This window comes from Spea bombifrons, chromosome 1 (assembly GCF_027358695.1).
Source record: "Spea bombifrons isolate aSpeBom1 chromosome 1, aSpeBom1.2.pri, whole genome shotgun sequence".
In the NCBI taxonomy this organism is placed as follows: domain Eukaryota; kingdom Metazoa; phylum Chordata; class Amphibia; order Anura; family Pelobatidae; genus Spea; species Spea bombifrons.
Window position 1 is genome coordinate 34167790 of NC_071087.1, and position 11511 is coordinate 34179300.

The 11511-nt window shown below is 34.8% G+C and overlaps 1 protein-coding gene across 2 annotated transcripts; it reads left to right on the plus strand.

Moving 5' to 3' along the window:
* Positions 1 to 239: 239 nt before the first annotated feature.
* On the plus strand, positions 240 to 10550 carry LOC128484081 (lecithin retinol acyltransferase-like). Of its 2 annotated transcripts, none has more exons than XM_053460401.1 (2): positions 240 to 776; positions 9424 to 10550. In XM_053460401.1, exons 1-2 carry the CDS (start codon positions 240 to 242, stop codon positions 9574 to 9576), a joined length of 690 nt encoding a protein of 229 aa, XP_053316376.1. In that variant the 3' UTR covers positions 9577 to 10550. The 2 variants fall into 2 exon arrangements, with proteins under 2 accessions (XP_053316376.1, XP_053316381.1); XM_053460406.1 differs by lacking the exon at positions 240 to 776 and adding an exon at positions 7534 to 8075.
* Positions 10551 to 11511: the final 961 nt, after the last annotated feature.

Genomic DNA, 11511 nt, shown 5'->3' on the forward strand with positions numbered 1-11511 from the left:
CTAGTTTCTTTCAAATTGGAAGGATTACTATGGCAGAAGTGCTACAATAGAGTGTGTGTTTCTTGCTCATTAAGTATACTTAGCAGATTTTAAACTTGTTTCTGAGATCTGCCCACTTTTTAACCAATCCCATTTAGTTTTTAAGACATAAGTCCCAACCCACATGCGGAGATAAAATACAACATTTGCTTATGCTTGCAATTAAAGCTATAAAGAAATCAGGATCAGTTTTACAAAAGATGAAGACTCCGGTGAATCCAGTTTTTCATGTATTGGCATTTATTTTGGACAAGATATTAATGTTTGTGAAGTTTAAAACAAATTGTGAATCAAAAGATAACGAAAATGGCAACAATTTTGAGTTATCACTTCAAAGAGGCGATCTTTTGGAAGTTGAAAGGACTCTCTTCATTCATTTTGGTATTTACTTGGGAAATAATCAAGTTGCACATTTGATACCTGACATTCTTCCAGCTATTTCCTCCGATAGATCTCAAATTAAAAAAGTGGTATCCAACAAAAGATTGATAATGGGTGTTCTGGCTAAGATGGCTAGTGTCAGAGTGGATACTTTGCAGGATTTTGCATATGGAGGAAGTATTACTGTAAATGAAATGGACCAGAGTTTCAAAAATAAACCGCTTCCAAATGAAGACGTGGCCCAAAGGGCTGAAAAGCTTGTAGGAGCCACATCATACAGTCTGCTGTGGGACAACTGTGAGCACTTTGTGACTTACTGCAGATATGGCGTTCCCACGAGCTTCCAGACTGAGAAGGTAAATAGTGAAATTATTACAATGAAAATATAGAGAGAAATTATGCAACATTAGATTAAGCCCCAAGTACTCCCACACTATTTTCACCATCTAGATCCCCCTTTGTTTTGTATGTGTAGCCTCTTTTCATTTAGGTATATGAGTCATCGTTAGATTATTGTTATTTTATCCCACCCTAAAACGGGAGGATACTAACAGTGCATATTTACTCATGGGGAAATAGTTCCCAGAAGGAATACATATATTATATGGGAAGACTCAGAAGGGGCATAAGTTGAAATGATATGAGGGTTATTCCTGCGTACTAACACTAGAATTCAACAGGTAAAAAATGTAAACGGCTGTTCATTACATTACATTTATTTATATAGGGCCAGCAGATTCCTCGGCGCTGTTACAATCAGTGGAATAATTTAAAGTAACACACATAAACAAATTGGTACAAAAGGAGAAGAGGGCCCTGCTTTTGCGAGCTTACAATCTAGTCTAGCTGTTCCCTTTGTGATTGGAAAATGTATTCCATATAAAGGGACAACAATATATTGTTGTACACTTTATGGTACTGTCCCATTTAGCCAATAAGCTGCACTTGGATTTGGTTTTCTAATGTTGAAGTTATAAAAGTGTTAAGCTCTGCCGATTACACAGAACAGCTTCTTTAATATAAAGAATATATAAGATATAACAAAATCATATGATTGTTCCTTTGGTTGGATGCAATCACCTTTTCCATATACTTTATTGAGTTCTCTACATCAAAAGTAAGCAAGTTGGACTGGTTCTAAAATGGATATGAGAATTTCAGTGACATTCAGTGACCTCATTATGCCAGATGCTTACTTACTGCACATTACTCCTACATTTCCCATAGATCACCAAGGCCTCCTTTCAGTTTGCAAACATAACATTGCAACATGGTAATAATATATTTTACTTAACTTGCAACAGTGATAGTATGTATGTGTATGGCACAACATGGTGAGGGAGGCACACAACTAGAGTGAATGCTAACAAAGGACAGTCAACCTATTTTTGTATTTTATTTAACAAATAATGTTTTAGAACATCCTTTTATCCTCCCTATATTACACCAAAAAACTGTTTGGTTTGCAGTAAGAGTTTTGTGGAAAATAAAGATTGTGCAAGTGCACATTTAGCTAGTATATCTCATAATCACAGTCCAGAATGTGTTTATTCTGTATGAGTTTATTTTATCACTGGTTGTAAGATAAAAGGAAAACTTCTAATTGATGTTAGTGAAGATTGATGCCATGGCAGAAGCTCATTAAAGCCAATGTTGTAGAGCTACTGGTGTGGGTATGTTTATGTTTGCTGATGGAGTTTTTCCATATTTGTTTAACTCTGTGTTAAATGATGCCTTTGCAGCTAGTAGTGTGAACTGATTAGTCTATGTATCTATGTAGATAACGCTGTGGCTTAAGATTTAGCATAGGAGTGGTGTACTTATTTGTGTATAACCCCTTAAGGTTTTTTACCTTTTGTACCCTTTGGGATCGAGGCTGTTTTAACACTTTTGCGGTGCTCATGTTTAGATGCAATTTTCTCCTCATTTACTGAACCCACACAAGTTATATATTGGTTTTTTTTTCAGGACAAGAAGGGCTTTGTTCAGATACAATTTCCTATTAAAAAATAATAAAATATGATGAAAAATTAAAAAAAAAACACTTTTTCTCACTTTTATTTGAAGAATCTTTTACTCATCCAAAAAAGCTAATGAAAAAACATGCTAAATAGATTCTACTACTTGTCCTGAGTAGAAACACCCAATGTTTTTATGTTTTTTTGCTTTTTTCTGCAAGTTATTGGGCAATAAGTACAAGTAGCGTTTTGCTATTTCAAAACCATTTTTTTCCAAAGCTGGTCATTCTGCCCCATGTGCTATTTCGGGTATCTTTAAAGCTGGCCAATGCAATTTACCCCATCAAACCATATGTTTTTGAGAACTAGACACTCCAGGGTATTTCAAATGCTGGTATTTTAACCCTTTCCATGCACTAATGATACTACCACCCTTTGTCAAACTTTGTGGTAGTAATTTATTTTGTGTTTTTTTATCACTAAAATTGCGCTTCAGGTATGGATTTACAGCTCCTGGTGTATGTTAAACAAGACCCCAATATTTGTTCAGCAACATCTTCCAAATACAGTGATACCCCCCATGTATGAGTTTGTCGGGTTGTTTGGGAGGTAAAACTCCACATTTAGGAAGTGCGCATTTTTTTATTTTTACATCTGGTCCTGCTGCCCCGATGTCATAATAGGGCCATCTTTGAAGCCGGCTAATTCAATTTACCCCATCAAACCATATATTTTTGAAAACTAGACACCCCAAGGTATTTCAAATGCTAGTATTTTAACCCTTTCCATGCATGAGATTCTACCACCAGCCTTTGCCAAAGTTTGTGGTAGTAATTTTATTTTTATTTTTTTTCACACTAATTGAACTTCAGGTATAAATTTGTAGCTCCAGGTATATACGTCTCTATCAAACACCTCAATGTGTGTTCAGCAACATCTCCCGAGAACAGTGATACCACCCATGCATGGGTTTGTCTGAGGTTTGGGGGCTAAAATCAAATTTTTTTAAATTAGACACCCCTTCACTATTTGAAATGCTTTTACTTTAACTCTTTCCATGTCAAGATTTTTGGGAAGATACAGCGCTAATTTTAGCACTTGCTCATAATAATAAACTTTTTTTTTAAATTGTTTTATTTATTTGTATTCAACCTGCAAGTGGTGGCCCTCTGGCAAACTTTTCCAACGTTGCTATTTTTTTAAAGGACGCACCGCCATCTTGCGAATGGCAAAATCACTTGCAGTGGTGGTTGTGACCGCTCCCCAGAGCGAGTGTTCAGTGTCGCCGATTGCCTCGTAATTGAAGCATTTCAGCGAGACCATTGAAGTTTAGGAGGCGATCATTGACTCTTTTAAAATGGGCGTCCGCCACCTTACAGTGTATGGCAGATGTTGACGCCCCGGGGAGGGGCCAGACATGACCCCTGATGCCGATCTCGGTGTTGCTGAATGCTTTGACATTGAGGCATTACAGCAACACCGTTTAAGTGAAGAAAGTGATCGTAGATCACTTTCTAAGCTTGTTTAATGAAATGACGTGTCAGGCACGTCATTGGTCGCCACGTGTCCATTTTTGCGTGACGTGCCTGACCCGTCAATGGACGTTAAGGGGATAATGCAGTCTGTGTGTTAGCCTTCAAAGGTTTATAATGTTACTGATATACTGTTCCTTTGCCTGTGTGAACATGTTTATCTGAGCTTTGTGAGCCCCTGGTGTAATCCTGTGTCATTTATGTTGGGCTAATGTACTTCATGCCTTAATGACTTACTTATTTTTTTATTGATTTCTGTGTTACCAATAAAAACAATTAGGGTTCAGGCAGGTCATTTAATCAAGCCCATTTGTGTCTAAATGCTCAATTAAAGGCACAGTGTAATGCCCAACACATCCTTACAAAGAATTCATATTAACCCTTAATACCCCTATGAATTAACTAATAGATCCACTTAAACAGGGTCAAGATGACCCTTAGGATGTATCAGTACTCCAAGTGGCAGGGAAAACTACTTTGTAATTACTTTAATTTAGACATGTTATTTGTGAAGCCGGACAAGTGCCGGACACGGGTCACTTACATTTACTCCTACACATATCCATACATATGTGTCCCCTTAGTGTGCAGCTATGTGTATCCAGCAGGCCGCCACACATTCTTCATTTAGTGGTCCCTGGGCTGATTTTATTTTCTAGTCAGGCCCTGCTATTCAGTATTTAAAAGTAGCCTGAAATGTAACCCGTTAGCCCTCAAAGTTAACCCTCACATATTTTATCAAAGCAAGTCACAACATATTTTGACCACACATGGTTTTTTTAAGCCTTTATTAATTTCTTCTACAACATGCAGGCACAAATAAGATGAGGCTGTCCAATGTCATATATTATATATAGTGGTACACATTTCAATCTGCAGAATGCATATGCAGAAAATAATTAAAACACATTGGAGAAAGCTAAAAAAAACTAGTTCTGATGCAAAGTTTTAAGTGTCATTTCACTCTCTACGCTACAAATTCAATTTGCCAAAGAGGGGCACTTTTGTTTTAGATGGTGTGGGTACAAGTATAGCTGCTGGGCATGTCTTTACTCTAACTCTTTATGTCATTTTTTACCCTATTAGGAGCTATTTCTGTAACTGTTATCTTCTGTTTGCGTATGCACATTGTAGTGATTTTCAGAGCAGCAGAACTCATAGCCAGCACAAATTTAGAGGTCATGGAAAAAAGCTACATCAGAGGAGGACAGAGGGATTTGGGTCGCAAGCAGAGTCTATTACAGAGGGACACTTGGGAGGTATGTCATAGCAACCAAAGGAATGTCCTTCCTGATTGGACAATTCCACATTTTTTTTCACATGAAAACTGTTTTGTTTTCAACAACTGTTTTGGAAGGTAATGATATCTGTCTGTAGAGACTTGTTTAGAGTGAAAAATCAAAGTACAAATTCACCACACGGCATTGTGTTCTTGGATAATTTTACAGTGGCAATATAAGTACCTAAATAAATGTACATGTGCTACATTCAGATACTATTCTAATTGATCTCTTTTGTACCCATGTGGTTCATTCCCCAGTTGTTCTCACTTCAATGTTATTTGGGTATGTGAGTACATAGTACACTTTTTAAGGTAAGTTTATAAGCCCTTTTTAGATTGCAATAGCTGTTTTATGAAGGAGAAAATGACCATCCTCTGCTAACTTTCTTGATTGTGTCTGCTCATAATGCACAGTCAAAGGAAGACAACAGCTGATGGCCCTTTATCTCTGCAAAGCAAGTGTAATAATAGAGCAAAGAGATAAATACAAGCAGGAAATTGGATCATAAATATATTACTTTACACAGGATGGCATAAAGGTATATGCTATCTTCTGTACTCAGCCTCTTGTGAAAAGGCTGTTGTCTCCTCAGAGGCAATATACGATATGACTTAGTAACAGTTTGCCAGTTTAGAGAAAAGCAAAGAGAGTGTTCCATTAGTGGCTAATGACAGTGTGCTGGAAAAGACTTGGGGAAAAGCTGTCACTAAACTAGTAGATAAAGGATCAAGTTTTCTTGTTTCCAAATCTCAATGGCACAGTCATTTTTCAGGTAAGATGAATGTGTCCTCCCATCTATCATTACTTTTAGACTTTCTGGGAAGATGAAGCCCTCTGGGTGAGCACTGAATTTGCTTAGCTACTGATGTTATTAGCTACCGAATAAGGAGCTTTGTTGACATGACAGAGCTGCCCTATTGTGGGCTTTGTTCATGGGGTTTATTCATTTACGTAATGGATTAACATTTATCAAAATGCACATTAATGGATTGTCCTGTTTAATTGCCTAGTTGATGGATGTAAACAAGTGTATTTCTCAGAACTCATCCCCTTTCAATATCTATTCGATACTGTAGTATAAAATAATACAAGCCCAAATGTATTATGTCAAATAATTGTGTCAAGGTCTAACAAGTAGTATTGTATATATTAATATGTGCAAACTATTAATAATCTGCCTTCGCCCTGCTTTAGTTGAGTATTTTGCAGTGGTTATTATACACAGTCATTAGGATTAAATTCTTAGTTATTTTAAATTATGCATTCCCTCTTTCCAGAGCCATAGAACAAATTCAAAGACTTCCATGATAAGTGTATACCCAATTTATAATGAATACATGAGAAGCAATTAAAGCTATATCTTGTTCGTTTTTGTCTAATCAAATTGTGCCCATTGTTTATCAATAAACAAGTTGGGTTTACATTTTTCTTTTTTTTTGTGTGCTTAGTGTGAAATTAACATTTTCTGGCAGAATAATCACTGCAGAACTTTGAATCCTTATCCTAATGGAAGCAATTTTATTCTATGGCTTCCTTTAAGAGTGAAAATACAGAAGAAAGGCGCTACATATTAAAATACGCAAAAATAATTGCATTTTTTTTTAGCCAATTTTATCCTATTAAGACTTGCATTTGAATATGCACCACTCTAATACTACTGAAAAGTTTAACACATTGTAAGCACACACTTCACATATTGGGTTTGTCTCATATTTTCAGTATATTAAAGAAACATAATTTTATAACAAAAATGTTTAATAAAATAAAAAACAAATCCATTACTTAAGAATTATTGCAGGTTCTATTATGGTCGGCCTCAGGTTTTCTGTTAATGAAATTCAGTTAATTAAAAAACATGAAGCAGCATTATTGCAAAATACCAAAAACTAATTAAGTTACAGAAAAATGTACTATAGCTGGAGTGTAATTTTGTTTCCCTCATTACATATGGCTGATACTAATTATGAAAATTATACTTACTATAAAAATATGTATTATATATATATATATATATATATATATATATATATATATATACTTATTTTTTGTAAGGAAAAATATTTTTTTATCTATACTATGTTACAATTACAATTAGATATGCTTCAATTTTGCAGATAAACATGGGCTCAAGAGATTTAAATAAAAAAGTTGTTAAGGCTTTAACCTACACATCAAATTTTACTACTATAAAAGTCAGCTATACCTCCCCCTTTGGCTTTAGCCAATTACCACTGTCTTTAAGCTGTGATGTCAAAAGATTCTCCCCCATTTAGCTAGCAAAAACACAGAACAGCATGGGACAAGTCATTGCTCGTAAGGCATTTACTTACACGCTAAAGGTGTGCATCATGAAATCCCTGCTTGTTGGACTCATTGTTTTCCTTTTTGAAAAACTTTTTATTTTAGCCAATTTTAAAAAGTTTAGCCTGGCCAAAAAGAAAAATGGAATTAGGCGGTGCTTTGATATTTGTTATCTCAAGAGAGGTGACTTGTTGGAGGTTCCGAGGACATTGTTTGTTCACTATGGGATCTATTTAGGGAATAATAAGGTGGCTCATTTAATGCCAGATATTCTTCCAGCTTTGTCTGACAGCACCAGTTTCATTGAAAAAGTGGTGACCAACAAAAGGCTGATAATGGGCGTTCTAGCAAAAGTAGCCAGTATTAGGGTGGACAATGTGCAGGATTTTGCTTATGGCGGATGTATAATAGTTAATCACATGGATAGCAGCTTCAAGACAAGTCCTCTACCTAATGAAGAAGTGGCCCAGAGGGCTGAAAAACTGGTGGGGTCCACATCATACAGTCTTCTGTGGGACAACTGTGAGCACTTTGTGACATATTGCAGATACGGCGTCCCTGTGAGCTTCCAGAGCGAGAAGGTAAATAGTCTGTCAAAATTGCAGCAACATGATTATTGAATATCTTTTTTGTTATTATACTTATGTCTGTCAATATTGGCATTTTTGTGTACGCCAAAAAAAAAGCTATTCGCTGATTTGGGACAAATGTGACTCAATTGGCTTACTTATAAAAAAATTATCTATTCCAATGCAAGTAAGAAAGGAATCACCAAAGGGATTCAAAGTAAAATACAGGTACTTTAGGACTCTATTCCCTTCATATATGTTTGAATTCAACAATATATATATAAATGTATTAGTAAATTTTGCCAAAAAAGTGTGTTTTTCACATGATTGTATTAGCCCAATGCAGTATTTGCCGTTTCCATCACAATCATGATGTGCAAAGTAAAAATATATGGTATATTTAAAAAAAAAAGGTTGAGGAAATTCTTGTTTGTTAACATGCACTTCAATTTAGATTGTTACAGACTGTTAAACAGAGTTGTTGTTTTTAGCCCTTTTTTTATATGAAGAATAAAGCCCTTGCTTGTCTTTCTTGCTTTGTTATGTGAAACCTACCAGGTATTACTGCTTCCTTTGAAACAATACAGGGTAAATAACCTACATTCCTTTAGCCTTCTTAATAGTTACCAAGTTCCTGTAGTTACAAGGGACATAAAATCCTGTCTGAATTAAGCAGTATCTGCTACAAATCCCTGAAGGTGTTACTTCCTTGCAATTATCCAATAAAATGGTTAACCCTTTGACTGTAGAAGTAGTGTTTCTCTTACCGTCTTTCTGTCTTTGATTGTTTCTTCATTTTTCTATACATAGACTTATTTGCATGCTTAGCAAATTAGAGTTTAATCACTAAGTGTATTTTCTGCTATACTGTAGCGAATGGTTTATAGCGATGATAATAAGAGTGTCTTTATATGCTGTGATAATAACAAATTATAATAACTTAAAATTTCAGTTCAGTTTTATGATTTGTTTTACTCTGCTTCATAGTAAATAACATTTTGGTACAAGGCCCCTTTTTCTATTAAAATGTTAATCATTTTACTTAATCAAAAATTAACAAAACAGCACGAGGAGTGTATATATTGATTATGTATGTTTTTGTGTTATTTGGTTACTACAAAAAAAATCCTTTTACTTTATAAATGCCTCCAATTTTTGTAACATCATCATGGGAAGTAAATGCTAAAGTTTGCTTTTTGAAATGTTTTGATGTTAACATATTCAAAATCTATTCTGTGAGCAGTTTTTACATATTTTACTACTTAATGGAAATTTATATTTATCATGTAAACCTTTCCATTGATATATACAATGAATGCAAGTCAATACTTAATTAACAATATTAATATTATTTTTTCAGTTCTGTGAGACAGTCAAGAGGATTATCCGCGACCAGAGAAGTGTCTTGCTTTCTGCTGTTCTCGGGATGGTGTCAATGCTTTGTATGGGTCTAGGGATTTGCACCACCCTGCCCACTTTTCTTATTACCTTCTCATTATGGATGGCAAGCTGAAAATACAAGATGTTTGATGGTTTAAACGACGTTCGCTACTGCCCTGAGCAAAATAATGTTGGGACCTGCTATGGAGAATGTATACGCAGTTTTAGTGCTTCCCTGTTTGCTTGATGTGTACAAGCAAAAGGACACTCTTCAGTATAACATCGAAAAGTAATCAAGTTTGGAAATGGCATTGATGAAAAAAGTACTTCAGCACTGAAGAAATAGTTTTCTAGAAGAAATAGCTATGTAATTAGCAGGACTTAAAGCCACTTACAGATTCAGTCATATCATTGGTTAAATGTGATTTATCATGCTATGGAAATAGTTAAATAGTGTGGAAATGTGATATTTAAATAGTATAGGCCAATATGCATATTGTGGCAAAATCTTGTTTCAGTGGTTTGGAAAAGGTAATTAACTAATCAGACTGAATAGATATTATACCATCTGGATTACTTTTAAACTTGACAAATGTTTGTAAATTTTTTGTGCAGTCAGGAAATCTGGATGCCTGCATTTAAACATGTAAACATCTTAAATACTGCCCAATAATGTAAGTTTAAAGTTATCCTCGGTTTAAACTTCATCAGGGCAATACTATATTTCTGTTTATAGTCTGCTGTACTAATTTGCCTTAAATAGGAAGCTGTAACCGATTAGTAGAATTGCAGCTTATAGAGGATGGGAAAGCTTGAATAAACCAAGTAGCAGCCATTTAGTTATATGGCCTGATATGGAACCTGAAGAATAAAGTGTAGTTCCAACCTGTATCCTGTGTCTTTCTTAATTTATTATGAAGTCTTCGGGGCTCCATTTAATCACTTATGTAGGCACTGCTGTATAAAACATTGTTTGTGTTTAAAACAGATATGTATGTATGTATTATGTGTATAGTGTAATATAGCATTAGGATTTTTTTATGCGTGTTTATGGCCATTCATCTTGTGTGAGAGAAATAAAATGGTATTCTGTGCACGTCAATAAAAAATGTGATTATTATATACTTTTTGGATATACCTTGCCAGAGTGTTTTGCAGTATATAGTCAATCATCTCTGGCGACTGAAGGAATAATCTATATTACTAACTTGCTGTGCTACAAACCATGTAGGGATGGAGTTTGAATGGCTTGTACTATGTATTAGAAACACATTCAGGAGGCGTGAGCAAATAAATTATCCCCAAATTTCAGATTGATAGAAAATAATGGCAAATAAGCTACATTTGCAGAGAAAGTTATAAACAGTATATGTGTTAAACTGAATTAACCGTTTGAATAAATTTTCAAAGTACATGGATCAGTCGTTTAACTTTAGTATTTAATTTGAGAAATTTTCTCCAAAAGCATAACCTCCTATTAACATTCAATTCGAAGTATTATCCTATTATCTGACTTGAAGAAAATAATTATTGGAAGTAAACTGACATGACAAGCATTGCATAAACTTGCAAACAATTTGTGATTTCTTCTTTCTTTCTGACTGAATATCTGCACCTACAAGAAAATTTTTTTTATTTATTTATCAGTGTTACACATGCATTGGTTTGCCTTGCTTATGGAACCTTATGGGGTCTAAATTGGAACATGCTCTTTTCTGATTTCAAGCTTGGAATTTTTATCAGAGACTAGTCCACAATTTGTAGGGGGTATAATGGTAAACAAATTTGATGAATTTGCAAAAGGGGATGAATTTTATCAAAACTGCCATACTGATGATCTTCCTTGGGAAAGCACCCATGTAATCATCCACCGACCAAATAATCTTAGTAAATAGAATTAATAAAACTAACATACTTTTTTTGTTTACTCTTTACTTATATTCTCCTTCCAAATGCAAATACATCTTGATGAAGACCTCAAGGAATCTCTAGTCATGTTGCACCAAAAGCAGCCATAAAAACCATAAAAAATAATATAAAAAGTGGGAAAATGTAAGGGAGCAGTTTT

Excerpts from the sequence above, each read along its gene's own strand:
- LOC128484081 (XM_053460401.1), top strand. The coding sequence starts at position 240 with ATGAAGACTCCGGTGAATCCAGTTTTTCATGTATTGGCATTTATTTTG. Across the intron at positions 777-9,423 it reads CGAGCTTCCAGACTGAGAAG|TTCTGTGAGACAGTCAAGAG; the intron begins GTAAATAGTGAA and ends TTATTTTTTCAG.